Genomic DNA, 18,402 nt, shown 5'->3' with positions numbered 1-18,402 from the left:
AGCTCGCTCTAAATCTTCTATTCCCACACTTCACTGGCCAAAGCAAGGTGTAGGGTCACTTCTAATTTGAACAGAGCAGGATATGAATGATTATGAACAACATTACAACCTACCCCAGGGGGTTACCCAATGTTTTGTTATTTTCAGATAAAAGCTGAGTGCAGACAATGCTGCTATGACTGTGAACAAAAAGACCTTGTCTTTCTATGAATCACTCATATTTCAATTTCTGCGCTAACAGTAGGGTCCCTTTCTCTCTTTCTCTCTTTTAGAGACTTAAGTAACAACCGAATCAGCACCCTTTCTAACCAGAGTTTCAGCAACATGACCCAGCTGCTTACCTTGTGAGTATGAAAGTGTGGTACTGAGTTCTGATTAAGTCACTGGACAAGATGCATCTTCTAGGCACTGGACATTCTTTGTAAACAAGACAGACGGCATCTCTGCCCTCAAGGAATGTAAATACTTCTTGAGGGGAAAAAACAAATAAACAAAACGTTCATAAGTCAACAAATACTGACTTTACAAGAAGTGTTGCGTTCTGTAAAAGAACCAAAGAATGATTTATGTTTGTTGGTGGGTGAGGAGAAATCCTTAAGCAGCCTTCTGGAGAAAGTCCACATCAGAGCTGGCATAGCTGAGGCACCAGCGTCCAGTAGGGGTAGGAAACATTCTGGACTGTGTGTTAGGAAATAAATCTGTTGTCATAGTGAAACAACACAAATACAGTTTTTTTAAACTAATATGTGCCAATGTTCTCAATTTATAAGATGCTAAAATAACCCTTGCCTTAACCCTTTATTTTTAAAATGACATTTGTCCATTTTTGGGATCCCTGAGTAAAACAAATTGGCTTATGTGTGCTTTCAGAATTCTTAGTTACAACCGTCTGAGATGTATTCCTTCTCGAACCTTCGATGGATTGAAGTCTCTTCGACTACTGTAAGCATCTAACATTCAACGAAATACCTTTTTTCTCAGTGATCAAGTTCTGGGTGGTGTATTTAATGATTCAACTGCTTTGTTGATTCTTAGGTGTTTTTGGATATATACATTAGGGCTTATTACAAATTTGGAAATAGGGAAATCATATCTTACTGTATCATTGTTCAACAGCTTTCATTTAGACAATATAATGATCTCTTCTGCAACACTTGTTGCTGTAGTCATTTATTTGATAATATATAATATTTAGACGTATGTTTTATATAGATTCAATTAATTTTGAAAGAACTGTAGGAAATTTAAATTTCTTTACAGATTATATAATACACAGATTTTTCAAGGATATGAAATAAAACATGATCTTAAATCCCTACACCCTCCCCCAGAATTTACCATTAAACACTTTGATGCCCTCTGCTAGCCCTCCTTTATATGTGTTTGTTTCTTCTCTCTGATGATATATGTATATCCCTGGCCACAGAACTTTTAAACACCATGAAGAGCACTTGTTCTTCCTGTGCCACATCTTTACTATCATTTGTGTTACTTTCAAATTTTCATTGTTCTGTACAGCACTCTAAAGAGCATTCTGCACATCGTGGTACAAATGTGCTGGCATTCAGCAGCAATTTGCAGTGGGAAGTTGCTGTCAGATATATTGGGAGAGAACCAAAAATAGCCATTAAGTTGTCCTTCAAATAAGATTTTGTGTATTTACTTTTTCCACCCACTATTTAAGAGAGTACCCGTTTTTAATCACTCTTGCAAATATTGAATATTATTAATCCTTTCATGTTGTCAGATGACAAATGGAATTATTTTCCATTTCTGTTTTAATTGGCAATTCCAATTACTAGAGCATTGGCGTATATTTTGTTTGTTTATTGAGCAGTTTTGCTGCTTGCTCTTTGGGCCTGATCATATCATTTCCCATTTTTGATTGGGTAATTAGTCTTTTCCTTATTAGCATACATATCTTTATGCATCTACTACTTGATTAAGTTTGCAGGTATTATCACAAAGGAATTATTCCTTGTATCTTATGTGTGTTGCAAATATTTCACATGCTGTTCTTTGTATTTAATCTTTTATGGTATGAATATGTCTTACGTTGTCAAAAATGTGTCATTACTTTTCATTATGATTTCTAAGTTTTATAAAGTGGTTGTGAAAGCCTTCCCTCCCTGCCCCACGTTTATAAAAGGAGCTCTTCTATATTTTCTTTTAATAGATTTTAGTTTTATTTTTCCATTTAACTCTTCAATCTAGAATTGATCTTATGCATATAATGTGTTGTGGGAATTAACTTTTTGCTTTTCAAAATAGATACCCAGTTGTACCAAGACTATTTATTGAATAGACCATCGTGCCTGCACTAATTTAAAATGCTTATTATAAACTGAAGTTTTATATATGCATGGGAATTTTTCTGAGCTCTCTGAATTATGGGAATTTTAATTTTGCTTTTTCTTGCTTTTAGTTCTTTACATGGAAATGACATTTCTACTGTGCCTGAAGGTGCTTTCAATGATCTCTCTGCATTATCACACCTGTGAGTACCTAGTGTATTATGTGGATTTAGCATCAAACTGTCCCTGGCGAGTGAGTTTGAAACACACAGTCCTTTGCCCTCACTTTTATTGTTACATCATACGATGTGATTTGTTCCATTTAAAGATAATGTAAAGATTTTCAGTATAGATATGGTGGACTCCACATGATAGCCTTAATTTATTCTTCTGGCCCTTCTTCCCCATTAAATGAGTTCTCTGTGCTTAGCCAAAAGTGTGTTTTCTCACAAATAAGGCTTCCCAACTTCCTTTTCTCTTGCTGTTCTCTGATTCTGGAATATGGGCTCTCCTTCCATTCAGTCTGCCCAAGCCCCGCTCTTCTAAGTCACATCCCAAGTATTAACTCTTCCATGAAGCCTGTCCTGATTTGCTCAAATTGGATTCACTTATTTAGCAAATAAATAAACTCAGCATTGATGATAGCACCATGCACAAGTAAATTAGACAGGGTTCAAGACTTCACAGTGTGGTAGAAACAGCCAAACCCTCACATTGGATGGAATGTTTTTCCTTTGTGTTCCCTGTCATAGCAGCCTGTTTGCATCTACAGATTTTCTGGAAGTACAATAAAACGATTTAAAACTATGTGATAAATGGGGTCTAAAACACTAAGTTAGGTCCAATTCCATTGTGCCATTATTGGAGTACAGGGAACAGTCCCTGAATCCAAAGCCACCTTTGATCAGGCTGAATTTGGTATCAGCTGGTGGCAGGTATCTGCTTCTGCTTAAATATCAGTGTCAGTTGGCTCTCCGTTCGCCTGAAGAGGTTGCCTGCCATATTACCTCTTGGCTTTGCCTTCCCCCACAAAACCTACCAAACCCCAAGAATGTTAGCCGGTTAGGAAACTGAGAAAGGGGGGGGGATGGGCAGTGGTCAGGAGCCACCAGAATAGTCAATCACGTTACATCTGAATTCGCTTAAGGGGGCTGTGTTATCAATGTAGAATTTTGTCCATCTGCCTATTTGGTGCTTACAGTTAATGTTTCTGCCACAGAATGATTCAGTCCCAGGAGGCAAGACCTCCATATTTGAGCGCCAGCACCTATATCAAAGTCAGAGTCAGGGACCCTCCTCTAAGAATTCCCGGGGTGTCATTTGCCTGAGATACAATGTTAATTAAAACCAATATCTAAGGGGTGCAAGACAGTCTGGCAGAGAATGCAGCATAAAGCAAGTGGTCGTCTGTCTGCTAGGGTTAGTGCGATGGATCCGAGAAGGCTGCACAGAAAAGGTATTGCTTGAACTAAGTAGAACTTTCCTTCATGTGAATTCCCCCTCCCCCCACTAACAGTGAGAGCGGTTTGAATCGTCACTGTCAGGTGTCCTATTCTGCCATGTATTTCACTGATGCATTTGTCTTTTACTCCCTAGATTATAAAGGGCTCTGTTCTATTCACTTTGGACACTGAGTCCCCTGACGTCATAGTAAGGACGTTAGCAAATGTCAGTAAAGATGAAATCCTATGACTCAACAACCTCATTTTGCTCATTTTTCTTTTGGAAGAAGAGTTTGAATCTGGCACCTATTTAGCATAACATTTACTACCCTCCAATTCTTGCTTAAACTACTAAAGTATTATGGTTTTACAAGCATATTTTGGGGGTTTTCTAATAAAAGAGTAAGATTAATTTTGCTTAGACTGTAGATCTCTAAACATTACTAATATGAAGTTAATTGTAAATCAGAATGAACCAGTTTTTAAATGCCATTTTACATATCTCTTGTGCCTAAACTTGGCAATTATACGAACCCATTGATTAACTTCTTTGGCCTCTGTTTATTAATCTGTACAATGGGTTATTAATAATATTGATCTCAGAGAGTTGTTATTTTGGATAAAATGAGGTAATTCATGTTACTGGCTTAGCACAGTTTCTGCATATTGTAATCACACAACGTTAGCTATTATCTTGATTACTTTTCCTATTGCTACTACTGCTTATGTGAGTAGGAACCAAAGTTCTAAAATGAAACACTTTTTAAAGGGACAGACATCCAGTAATGATCTAAGTCAGCTCTGGTGAACTAGCTTTTTGCATCTTTATATTTCATGCCTTTTCTTATTTTTGTGCCTTTGTACTTCCTGTTCCCTTGCCCTGAATCTAGCTATAGAAAAACTTAGACATTCTTAACCACCAGTCCCCCAGAAAAGTTACCCTTTGTTCACAGTCATCTTGTAAATACTTCTACTGGGTCACTTCTCATTTAAATTATTTGCATATATGAGTACCTATTAATCATCTTTAAAGAAGGAGTTCTTTGGAGTTAAAAATGAGGTGTTATTCATATTTGGGTCCCCAGAACCTAGTATAGTGATTGGGTTCTCGTGAAATAAATGATGAATGAAGGCCGAGTTCGTCTGCCCTTAGAGTGTGCTTACACCCAATGTAAACCTGTCTCTGCAAACACAGGGAGACCGTCTAAATTTCAGGTAATTGTTAACACTCGTGAAAATTCACTAAATCTCAGTTGCCCATAGTTCAGAAAAATGGGGAATTCCAATGTCTCCGATTTGTTCTAAATTGTTTTTGTCAGTAAATTTAAAGGGATTTTCTACTGAGCATCACTTTGAGTTATGTTGCCTTAGGAAATAACAATCCTCCCGTGCTTGTGTATATATGTGTATATGCTTCTGTGGTGGTGTTTTCCAGAGCAATTGGCGCCAACCCTCTTTATTGCGACTGTAACATGCAGTGGTTGTCTGACTGGGTAAAGTCAGAATATAAAGAACCAGGAATTGCTCGCTGTGCTGGGCCTGGAGAAATGGCAGATAAACTGTTACTCACAACTCCCTCCAAAAAATTTACATGTCAAGGTAAGGTTTTTAATCATTGGTATTTCTGTAAATAAGAATTTGCTGTGTTAATTTCAAAAGAAAAAGAAAACCATTTGCTACTGGACTTTAAAGGTAGAGCTGAAAAGCCCCAGTAACTAATTATTGTTTCCACTTATGCTTGGACAAGACAAAGCAGTTACTGAGGAGCCCAGGTGATGAATTAGGCTTTTCAAATAAATCACAGAAATAGGCTGTTGGAAATGAGTAAGTTTTCTTTAAAACACATGAAGAAATGAAGAGTACACAATTTCTGGAAATTCTTCTCATAGCATCTAACAAGTAAAAATATTTTGCTTCTGCCTTGTCTGAATGTGTGCCCTGCTCCTGGGGTTGCCAGAGACCTGTGGCTTCCTGATGCCAGGTAAGGAGACATGAACCCTCCTGAGTGCCAGGCCAAACCTTCCGACTTGCCTCTTGTGCTGCCATCTTCCTGTGTCAGTGTGGGTCTTTCTTCCTTGTTTGTATCCTTTCTTTCCCCTCTGTTTCAGGTACTTGTGCATTCAAAATAGTGTCTTAGTAACAAATATTTTCTTCTCTTTTTACACGTGTAATAGATGCCCAACATAGAAAATCTAAAGAATAGGAAAATGTAAACCATAAGAAACATTTTATTTTTGCAAGAACTAAAATTGTTATCATTAATCATAACACCTAGAGATAACTACTGTTAAACTTGTTTGGTCTATCTTCCCACGTTTACTAGTCACGTATGTCGATTTAGCATCCTTACCACAAATGAGATAGAAGGTTACTATTATTCTTAATCTCTAGATTTTCAAGAGGGCCACTCATAATTATTAGATGGAGGAGAAAAATTGTTAGAAACTCTAAATATATAATCAGCAAATGTTTAGTAAACATGTTTTATGGATAAAACTAAATCCTACATACAGTGGAACACAGGGAAGTTTATGATATGGTCTTGCCTTCCAAGGCTTGCAGGCCTCACTGAAAAAAATAAGCTTTCAACATTTGAACATTTAGGCAGGAAAAACATGTCTAAGTAGGTAATATTATTGTACAGTGCATGACAATATGAGCTCGGAAGCCTGGCCTGATTTACGCTGAGCTAAAAACCAGACTCCCTTTTCAATAGCTATGTAACTTCAGTTTAATAGCTTAGCCAGTCTGTGCCTCAGTTTCCTCATATGTAAGCAGAGACAATGATAGTATATACCTAAAAGGTTTTTGTTAAAATTAGATGAGTTATCATATGTGGAATCTAAAAAAATTTTTTTAAAGGCAATTTTATAGAAACAAAGATTAGAATGATGGTTACTAGGGGCTGGGGGAAAGGGAAAATGGGGAGCTGTAGGTTAGAGGGTTCAAACTTTCAGTTATAGGCAGAATAAGTTCCAAAGATGGAATGTACAGCATGGTGACTATAGTTAATAATATGGTGGTGTATACTTGAAAGTTGCAAAGAGTAGATCTTAAGTGTTTTCACCACACACACACACACACACACACATACACACACACACTAGTTAACTATGAGATAATAGATGCGTTAATTATCTTGGTTATCATTACACAGTATATGTGTCTGTCCAATCATCACCTTGTATACTTTAAATATGTACCATTGTATTTGTCAATTATTCCTCAGTAAAGTTGGAAATAAAAAGATTAGTTGAATTAATAGATGTAAAACATGTTACCTTACACACAAGAAGCACCCAATATAGGTTAACAGCTAATTTTATTATTAGAACCTTTCCAAACACCAACAAAAATTTATGTCAGACTTTCCAAGATTTATTGATTAAAAAAGGAATTTTCAAAAATTATATCCACTCCAAACATTTTTAACTTGGCATCTAATGATTTTTTCCATGGCTATAAATGGTTGCAAAATACGTCATTTGCGGTACATTGGAAAATTTGACATTTTAAAGCAAAACTCTTCCATTATTCTGTTAAGTATATCTTGTGGAATCTAAATAAAACATCTAATTGTAAAAAAGGCAAAAACAAGGTCCTCAATATTTTTCAGTGTTCCTTTTCCTAGAATGTTGGTTTTCCTCCTTGATTTTCCATTTCCAGTACCTCAGAAAAATGTATCATTCTTTGTTACAAAATACATATATATAAGTTGAATTGTTTTTCATTTCCTGCCACCAACAACCTGAGAGTTTTTAAATTTTTCTTTGAACTGTATTATTTCCACTAATACTCAAGCCTTTGATTGGGACACCATTGATTGTGACAGCATAATTATTTATCCATATTTTAAGATTTTTATTAAAACTTGAAAGTAGAATTTTATTGGAAGTGCCTCTCTGGGATTATGCACATTGATTGCAAGAGATTTTGCAAATATCCAGTGTTTTAAAGTGTTATTTTGTAACCCCAGATGTTTCCTTGAGTCTGTACCTCACGGTGAAATTCCTGGTGCTGGCCTGGGAAGTACACCATTCTTTGGAAACTGGTACGATTGTCAAAGAGAAGGAGACACTGGCCTAAAAACTTCGTCTTAGGCATGTTGTTGGGCAGAATGGTTTTAGAAAGATTGTGTGGGGAAGTTGAGAAACTACAAATTGATTCTATTATGCTTCTCTGTGCCCAAGGATACACGTACTCCACTTTGAAAAATGCTAGTGCTTATCTATATTTCTTAAAGTTTAGAGTTCCCTAAACTTTAAGATTTTTTTGAAAAATATAAAAATGTCATGATAACACAAATTTGAGAAAAGCGGCATACTTATATTCAATTCTTAGAGCATTCTAGTTCACATTAATTTATTAAATGTTCTCATTATTCAAACGTATGCATGCATACATACATATATACATATATAAATGTCAGTTTAACTCAAGATTTAGCTAACTGATTTCACCTTTCTTTTTTTAATTAATGATTATAATATCTTCTAGTACTTAGTGCACTGTGAAGAGACATGTGTTTGAGGAAACATTGGTCTGGATCAGTACGGCCTGGTAGAACTTACTGCAATGATAGAAATGCTCTGTATCTGTACTATCCAGTATGGTAGCCACCGGCCCCATGTTGTTGAGCACTTAAAATTTGTCAGATGCAGCCGAGGAAGTGAATTTTAAATTTTATTCAAATTGACATGTAAATAGCCACATATGGGTAGTGGCTACCATATTGGATGGAGCAGTCGCTCCAAGGACTCAGGGGAGGAGGGTGGTGGTGAAAAGTTCAGTGGTGCAGGTGAGCTATGCCAGCTATTTAGACAAGTGTGTGGACAGTGCTATGTGTGGGCAGAAGTGCAGGAGCAGAGTCGCGCTGGGGGAAGGGCTGGATCCGTCCCAGGGCCTCCAGGAAACAGTCGAGCTGAGACTTGTTCACTGACAGAAGATGGAAGGCCCTGGACTCTCAGCTCAACGGTGGCAGTTTGGTTTAATGTTCACTAAGTTATCAAATCAACAAGTTACATACATTTCAAGGTGTACCCTAACCTGGATAGCAAACAGCATGGGTGCAGGCCAGTGGAAAAGCAGTGTAGACATGCATAACTCAACACATATAGTGTAATTGCATTTAGCAGATTTTAGGATTTACTCAGTTTTTCTCTACCTTGATGTAATTTTAGAATGATAGAAAGCACAGAAACTCATAATGCCCTGTGTCAGTATTTGTGTCAGCATCGGTCAAAATTTGGTGAGGTTTCATTATCTTATTAAGACTCTGCTAGTTCAAGATTTATAACAACTGAGACTGAATCTCTGCCAATACTACTAGTACCAGTAATAGTAATAATAATAAAACAACTGCTAATTTGTATTGAGCAGTTTGCATTATGCTGAGAATTTTATATAGATTCTTATCTCTTGTTTGATACTTATCTCTTTCAATTTTTACATCATTCCTGTAGTAGGCACTATTATTTCCCCATAGAAGAGACAAAAATACTGCAGTTTAGGGAGATTAAGTAATTAGTTCAAAATCACTCAGCTGCTAGATGAAGGAGGCATAATTTGAACCCTGACTCTCTGACTGCAGTTTTACTACTCAAGTTTACTTTATAATTTTCAGTAAAATATATTCTCAAAATAAATTATCAATGTAAGATCGCCCCCCTACTATTGAAACATACTTAGAAAATGAAAGTTTTGAACCTCCTTCATACAATTTTGCTAGAAATATTTACTGATAAAAAAAATGGATTAGTACATGGCAAAGTATCCTAATCTATTAATTAAAATAATTCACTCCGAGAAGTCTGAGTACTATGTTTCAGAGCGTACATGCTTTGTGAACTTAAAAGCAATAAAATAATGCTTCTTTAAATATCTTATAATTTGAGTTTTTTTAATACTTTAATGTAACTTTTCTCATAGTTATGCGTATTTAATGTGTTTTATTTTATTCATGAAAATCATGTAAGCATATACTCCTAATATTAAGGATTGTAAATATGTAATTTCAAATTATAGCTGGAAGATGAATATTCTTTATTTAAAGACGTGCTTACATAGCTGTGTTTAAATATAATTTAAAGGTTCTCTCTGCAGGAAAAGGCTGTGCTATTATTTTGAGAAATTAATTCTTTCAAAACAATTCTTGTCCTAGATTTTTTCAAAGTATTCTTTTTTCTTTATGATATAATCTCATAGTTTCAGTGTACAACAGAAATAAATGAACTGGATAAAATAAATTATTAGAGTTTATGTAATCCATACCCAGATTATCACACTCGAGTGGGGAGCAGTTGGTCATGACTTGTCTTTATAACCACATGCCCTGTCCTTATCTTTTCAATATCAGCTGAAATTAGAATGATTCTGCAATCAGTCAGCAATAAAACAGAGGTTTTTGCCTTCTCAGGCTTTCATTGAGAAAGTCACCCTGGAATATAGAATGTTGTTAATTTCTAATATTCCCTTTATTGTTGTTGGCCAGGAAGATGTAGCTCTACAGAAAACTAAATTTTTCATTTTTAATTTGACAGACACTTATTAAACACTTAAATATGCTAAGGCATGAACAGTCTAATGGAAATTAATTACAGATGCCTTCTTTCATTCGACAAATACTAAGTGAGCTCCTGTTAAACACCAGGAAGCGTTCCAAAGGTGTTAAGAATACAATTAAACAAGACAGAGAAAACCGAACCCTGTCCTCATGGAGCTTACGATCTACTGATACATATTTTAAGTAGATAATTCTAAAACAATAGGGAGGTTTGGCATTGTAAATATATACATGGTATTAGTTATATATATATATACATATATATATATATATATATATATATGTATATATATATATTCAAGCCAAAATGTGGACTTGTAACCGATATCACCAGGCTCATCAGGGCATCAGGAGATTCTTAGGAGTCAAGTGGAGCTAAGAATGAAACACAAAAGAAGAGGAGAGGCCCAAATGGGCAGGAGTCTAGTATCCTTGAACTCGATAAAGAGGGAGGGATATGGTTTTTAAAAAGCACTAATTACTTCCTTTGTATAGGTCAGCTAAGGGGTCAAGCACATAGTTATAACTTCGAAATAAACTTAGATGTTAGGGACTATGATTTCCTCGCTGGTTAAAGAAAATATTCAGGTTTATACATAGATATTTGCCAAAAGCACCGTCTTTAAAACATAAACAAGAATTATTTTTCATTATACTTTTAAAACCTTAAAACACTTAAGTTTTAGCCTCTTGCCTCTTTTCCTCTTTCTTCATTTTATGCCGACACCGCTTACCCACTCTTTAAGATTGGCATAGGTGAGGTTCCCCTCTTAGCCCCATTAAATTAGTTGATTTCAACCTGATGATGTCACATATCTATCCCTGGCTTTTCTTACGAACTTCAGATTCATGTTTTCACTGCCTTAGTGAATTCTTCCTCTTTGATGGCTTGCAGAAGCTTAAAAATACATATTCCCAAACATACATTTCCATTACCCCTATCCTCCTACAACTGTCTTCTGTAGTTGATATAAATAATGTCTCTACTGCTGAACTGTAAGTTTTTTTCTAGAAACATGAGCATTTCACCTGGTTTTGAGCCCCCAAAACTTAGCCTAGTGCCTGACATCAAGTAGACCCTCAATAAATATTTGATAAATGAATGACTTAATGATGGTATGTTAAAATATGTGATTAATATTCATGCTTAAGAAATGCAATAATATAATAGCAAGTGGAGGGTAGAATCTTTGGTTTTAAATAAAAACCTCCTCTTAGTGAATTATCCCCATCTCAAATAACACCTGTATTGTTTCTGAGCTGTCTTTGATGCCTCTGACTTTAAGGGCAGTGCTAGAAGATTTTCTTATTTGACTCATGTTCCCAAGGGATGCGAGAATGAAGGCAGATTCTGGGATATTGTTAGAAATTTGTATCTGGAGCTTTTAGTCATAAATCAACGTGAGCTACAATTCTCAGTGGGTGGTAATGTTGGTGTCAGGTGCATAGCTAGTGATTTGAGTCAAGTAAGCAAGTCTGCCTACAAGCTTTAATGGATTTGAGGTCCGGCAGTTCTTCCATTAAAGATTAAAGTAACGGACAAAGACAAATTGTTAACCAAACTGTCTTCTCATTTTCCCTTTGAATTATTAAGCTAAACACACCTCTAATCCAGATAGCTGAGGCTTGAAGGCTCTCTTAAATCAAGACAAAATCTTAAATCTGTCTAGTTAGCCTTGACTGGCCTCGTGCATTTCAGTGGCGTTAGTAAAAACCTGTATTTCTAGAGCTAGATTTCTTTTCTCCTCTATGGCACACATCTTATGAGGGCTGATACTTCCGCAATAATGTAACATTTCTTGAATCAGTGAACCTTGGGAAGGAGGAAAGATTGAAGATCAGCAAAGTTACATCAGCAAGCAATCTGTAGTTCCTTGCTGAGTAGCAATGCGAGAGGAAAAGCGAACCTTCTTCCGTGTCGTGCTGTTATTTCTGGTGGTTGTCCCTACCAAATGTACAAATCAAACTTGTACTCCTTAAAAATATAAAACCATTAACTCTGTGTGTTGTTACCCAATGGATGATTATCTCTCCATGCCCACTTCCATTCCCCCATGGTTTGGATAATAATAGCCCCTACAGTTCTCCCCAATTTCAGCAGCTCCTGGCATAGACAGAAGGTACTCAGTGAACCGGTGATGAATGAATAAACGGCGAGCTCTAATTTGCCTTTGTCTGTGTTAAATTTGAATAAACAAGCAGAGGAAGACTGTGTTTCTCTTTTTAAGTAAACCACTTATGCCTCTCCCATCTCCGCCCTCATCCTCATCCCCAGCTTTGGAAGTCTGGGAAAGAGGGTCAGAATTTGCTGTGGCGTCTATGCTTGTTTTCACTATATTCTGTGCTCAATATCCACTGGCATCTCATTCCATGCTTAAAACAACCCATTGAGATGGCTGCCATTATCCTGCTAACTCCACACACTTAAGTGACAAATCCAGGTTACTAACATCGGTTGACGGGCTTCAGATTTTCTGTGCAAGATTACAGCGCATGCTAAAAGACTGTTCTAATTCCTGTTCCTGGACATCTTCTTTTCACCTGAGACTAATCAAGTGGGCAAAAATCAAGAAGTGTTGGTTTGCTTCTAGAGAGCTGTGCTAACTCTTCTACCATTTCCGTATGACTTTTTTATTTTAGCATCTCCCTTTAACTCTGATAAAGAAACAGATTAAAGGTGTCATTCCCTTTGAAGAAGAACTTTTCAGGGGAGGAGGATCTCAGAGAAAAGTGTCCTGGGTGGAAAGTGAAATCACAAATTGAAGACAAACAGAAGACTGAGCACAGTCTTAGAAGAGGAGCAAAGCGTGGATGGGAAGATCAATGAGGAGAGAAACACATACAAGGGATAGTTGACCCTTGAACAACACGGGTTTGAACTGTGTGGGTCCACTTGTATCCAACTTTTTTTTCAATAAATAGCTGTACTCTTTTCCATGCACAGTTGGGAGTCTGAGGATGCAGAGGGCAGACTGTACATTTTGATTTATGCCATTTTATATAGGGAGCTTGAGCACCCACGATTTTGGTATCCACTGGGGATCCTGGAACCAATGTCTCGCAGTTACCGAGGGACAACTTAAGTTTTGGGGGGAGTTAAAAGTTAACTGAGGGTATTTCACTGCATGGGGTTGGTGCCTCTGATCCCCGAGTTGTTCAAGGGTCACCTTTAGTTCTGAGGGGTTAGAATATAGAAGTAAGTAAGTAGATTTAAGTAAACCAGATAGATGTAAAACATCACATTCTGGGAACGATGTCTAGTTGGGTGGTATTACAATGTAAATACAGTAAGAACAGGATGTTCGTTTTAAGACATTTGGACATATCAGAGGAGGCTGTCATTTACAATTTATATAATTACAAGGTCTTTTGAATTACCCTTCAGTCAAACTCAACTACTAGAAATAAGAAGTTTTCAGTGAAGAAATGACTTTCAAAGGACAATTTAAAAGAAGGAGAATCAAACGGAATGATAGTTCTAATATCAACTGCACCAAACTGAAGGAGTTAGAACTCAGTATTTTGCCATATTCCCAATCCTGATGTCACCAAAACAGTTTGTGGGTTTAAGAAAATTGCCAGAAGAGGCCTGTGTGTGAGAAAGCTGGTTATTTTGATTCCTTCAGCTATGGATTCAAAAACGTATCCACGTACCCAGGTTTTTTGGGGTTTTTTTTGTCGGTAAAACAATCTCTAACTTTCATTTAAATAATCAAACTTAATATTTGAAAAACGCTACATTCCATAGAATAAACTTAGAAACTGTCAACTCTGAACTTCTCTATTCAAACCACAGTCTTACAAGGTGGAAAGCACAGAAACAGACCAAAAGATAATTTTTCTCAAGGTCTCGGGAAGTGGCCAGATGAATGTTTGCATTGCTTGCAATTTGCTGACGGGCTGTTTTGCTGGTGTACATTAGCTGCTTTATCCTACACCTATGTTCAAAATCAGATTTTTTTTTCTTCTAGCCTAGCTAAGGGATGCGTTATCAGTTATAATAGATATTTCTTTTTCTATTGCTCATTCTAAGTGTGATAACTTGAGCAAATACAAAGCCATTTATTGTGCAGTATTACATTGAATTTAACTTACGACTCTAACTTACTGCCACCACGTATTTCTCCAGTAGGCCGGATAGCTCAATTTTTGTTCTTCGCTGATAAATAAGTTAGGAGGGGGTGAGAAATTCAAGTTCTATAAGGATCACGTCAGTGTTAATCTCAGTAATTTTCCAGCTGTAATCTGATGTAGTGACCGCATTAGTTCTTCTGTTGACCAAGAAAACATGTAGGGACATTGGCCAGCCCTCCTTTTGTGACTGAAGTGTCGCTGGAGGCAGCACCACCCCTCCCCGTTAGTATAGTCATCCGCAAAACTGTCATCCATTTCGAGTGGTTAAAAAAGAGAGAGGAGTCTCTAGGTAGATGTATTTCAGGGTTTTGTTGTTGTTGTTGTTAATAGACACACTGAACAATATAGAGCATTATCCTGCTTTGGATTTTACTGCAAAAACGTTATATGAGTACGTGCTCGTGCTTCCCAGGGCGAGGAAATACTTAGATGTGAAGAGTTTGATGGCCTCCATGTGAACTCACATGCTCTTTCATACATGACTTTCTGTCAGTAGATGAAAAACTCACAAACATAAACGATATAATCTGTAGAAAACTTTGATGAAAGGTGGTTCATATGAGCTGAGCTCTTATAGCTACTTGGGTGGAGGTACCTTCGAATGTTAGAGCAGTGATGACAGAGGGAGATCATGCTAGAAAATTGGGTCAGGCAGCTTTGCTAGAGATTCCGTGTGATGAAACATGGAATTGTTGCTGCTGTTTCATGAACATAGCGTACTACACAGAGATTGGTGGTAGCAGAAACATTGTTAATGTTGATGTTATAAAATATTTGTATTTTATATATAAAGACGTCACTCTGACAGAGTGTCCTCATCAGACAGCTGCTAAAAGGCAATCTAGTGCGCTCTCACAGTGTGCAAAAAAACATCAGTGCAACATAATTCTATTGAAGACAGTCCAGTCTCTACATTGCTGTGGAATAAATATGTGCAACCAGAGAAGCATGGCTGACACTGAATCCGCACTTAATCTAAACCTTTTGTGGATCATGAGTTTTTAAAAATGTGTATCCCAAAAAGTGGGATTGCAGGTAGCAATAGTTTCAGCGGTACATCCTTCTCAGAGCAGAAGATACAGAAGTTACATCCATCATATGTATGTAATATGCTAACAACTGTGCTAATATGCTAACAAACTGTGCTACTATGCTAACAAACTGAACCAAAAGGATATGAGGGAATATAATGGAGATTATATTTGTGATTTATTTGCATATGCATAAAAGTGGCACTGTTTTGTATCTCCTGTATGAAAATCACACTACTGAACTAATGTTACCAGGGCAGGTACATACTATGTTATATTTAATTGATGAAGTTGTATTTTAACTGATGAATGTCTATTTATTCAGAAAACTCACCCACCCATCTCCCAGCAGACACACACACACACACACACACACACACACACAGAGTCCTCTTTGGGATGGATGGCATATATTTCAGTGACAGCTGGCTGAGGTTAGGATGCAGGCAGTGGCCGTGGAATTCATCCACAGATGCTAGTCAGCCCATGAGGAGACTGATCCTGTGACAGTGACATCATTAACATCAGATACTAACCACCTGAGAACATAACCTGGCGTCCCACTTTCATGTCAGAGAGTCTCACTGTCCCTCGCAATGAAAAGGCCCGTTGTGTTCTTGAATATAATACGATGATGCAGATTTCTGGTTTTGTCAGGGAAGAGAAGCACGTGTGGATAATTTTATACAATAAGAATTTTTATACAACATTTACTGTTACATAAAGGCATTGCAATGATTTTAACTGCACTAAAAATAGAAGGCATCATTTTCTCATGTTTTTCAATTAATGTTTAGGTCCCGTGGATGTCAATATCTTAGCCAAATGTAATCCCTGTTTATCAAATCCATGTAAAAATGATGGCACCTGTAATAATGATCCAGTTGACTTTTATCGCTGCACCTGTCCATACGGTTTCAAGGCAAGTAGAATCTGTGTGGGAGCAATGATCTGCAAACACAGCTTTCCTGGGTGGGCCTGAATTATTTTGCTGTGCCGACAACTATTTTATTTACACTCAACTCTACTTGGCCATTCCTTCTCCAGGGGCAGGACTGTGATGTCCCAATTCACGCATGCATCAGTAACCCATGTAAACATGGAGGAACCTGCCACTTAAAAGAAGGAGAAAAAGATGGATTCTGGTAGGTCATCACTAGTCTGTGATCTTCTCTGTCTAAAGTTTAGGGGAAGAATAAGTAAGCAAATCATGAATTTTCCTTTTCAAATCAAGGAATATTATTTTTAAAAGAATTCTAGAAACCTGTTCATAAGGACAATATGTATGAGTCCCTCTCTACACTATAAAACAAATGGAACTGTTACAGTATTCTTAGCCCAGGATGCTACAAAATCAAGCCATTTAAAAACACACACATGCACACATTATGATTAATCAAGGCAGATTAGGTCAAGACAAAACAGTGGCTCATTATGCTAATTAGTCACAGACTAGTCTCCTCCTGCAATTTATATATATTTATCTGCTGTTTGTGTATCACTTTAAAGACAGTGTATAATGAATGATAAGATATAGTTCCCACTGAAACAGAAAATTACTGATTCATTGCCAAGCCACAATATGAGTAGACAAACATGCTGTGAACATCTTTAATCTGGAGTTATTTAATCATAAGTCCAATTACTTCAGATGTCCTTCATGAATTATGAATAGAGTTCTTATAATGACACTAATAATTTCACGTAAGAATGCTAAAGTACTACTGAAGCTTGTTAGCAATGTCACTTTTTATAATAAACGTGCTTCATTTCTGCATTCTGTTATGAAATTGTCTCATTTTCATCAGGACTTTTCAAAGATTATTCTGGTACCTATCAGGATTAAATGTACAATGTTTTATGCCAGTGAGAAAATTTGCATTTGTTGAAACTTAAAGAGAACATTCGCATTTTATAATTGCAAGGAAGACAAAATTTTATTTTCAGATTTCTTTTTTTGTTCTGAGACATCAAGAACATCACACACAGGGTAGTAGGTGTTGTTGCTTTTTTTTTTTTTAAGTTAGAGCCAATTCCCCCTCACTTATGAACAAAGAGGTGTGAATTCTTTTATTAAAGTAGAACTTGAGATAAAGATATCGAGGACTGTAGAGTGAACTGTGCTTGTGTTTCAGACCTACAGATATATTGGATTTCTTGACTTCCAGGGCCATCTGCCATCTTGCATCCAGCACAAATTTCTTTATCATTTTAAGTTGTTTCTGATTTGGGCAATATTACCTTAAATTGATGCTTACAACATGTCATTTAAAACCATTTTAAAAATCAGTTTCTTATAGTTAGAAGTTCTGTAATTCATGAGTGTATTTAATTTTTTGTCGTTTTATTTTCCTCGATAATTTAGACCGTGTGTGTGTGTGTGTGTGTGTGTGTGTGTGTGTGTGTGTGTGTGTTAAATGCACGGCATTTTTCTTTTTCCCCCTTTTTTGTTCCCCTTGGTGTTCAGGTGTATCTGTGCAGATGGATTTGAAGGAGAAAACTGTGAAGTCAATATTGATGACTGCGAAGATAATGACTGTGAAAATAACTCTACATGTGTCGATGGGATTAATAACTACACGTGCCTTTGTCCACCTGAGTACACAGGTAGGAAGCATAGGAAATGCCCTGCCATTAACGTATGTATCGGAAAGCATCATGGGAGCTCTACTGCATATGCTTGTAAACCATTGTCTTACTCGGTAACTGGTAGTTGTTTTGGAAATGAGATGTCATGTCAGTACCAGACAGAGTTTAAGATGATTTCAGCCAATCAGCTCACTCAAAGACCCACCAAGCTCAGTTGTAATACAAGCATAGATCATAAAGTCATGGTGTCCAGGAAAACCGAAGTCATCGCACTGAAGCTATCAGTCGCACAGTTGAATGGCATTTCCATACAAAGCATTTCTCCCTTGCAAACCAACCCACCCATATAC

The 18,402-nt window shown here is 36.8% G+C and overlaps 1 protein-coding gene across 5 annotated transcripts in view; it reads left to right on the top strand.

Annotated features, from left to right (window-relative positions):
- SLIT2 (slit guidance ligand 2) overlaps nt 1–18,402 on the top strand; it is a 338,185-nt gene that overhangs the window by 272,977 nt on the left and 46,806 nt on the right. For all 5 annotated transcript variants that reach the window (XM_033106302.1, XM_033106300.1, XM_033106301.1 and 2 more), the window contains 7 exons: nt 273–344; nt 871–942; nt 2,426–2,497; nt 5,172–5,335; nt 16,261–16,385; nt 16,511–16,608; nt 17,931–18,070. In XM_033106302.1, the coding sequence (XP_032962193.1) occupies nt 273–344; nt 871–942; nt 2,426–2,497; nt 5,172–5,335; nt 16,261–16,385; nt 16,511–16,608; nt 17,931–18,070 (743 nt within the window). The remainder of the gene's footprint in view (nt 1–272; nt 345–870; nt 943–2,425; nt 2,498–5,171; nt 5,336–16,260; nt 16,386–16,510; nt 16,609–17,930; nt 18,071–18,402) is intronic.

This window comes from Rhinolophus ferrumequinum, chromosome 5 (genome assembly GCF_004115265.2).
Source record: "Rhinolophus ferrumequinum isolate MPI-CBG mRhiFer1 chromosome 5, mRhiFer1_v1.p, whole genome shotgun sequence".
NCBI lineage: Eukaryota > Metazoa > Chordata > Mammalia > Chiroptera > Rhinolophidae > Rhinolophus > Rhinolophus ferrumequinum.
This window is presented reverse-complemented; position numbering and strand designations above follow the sequence as displayed.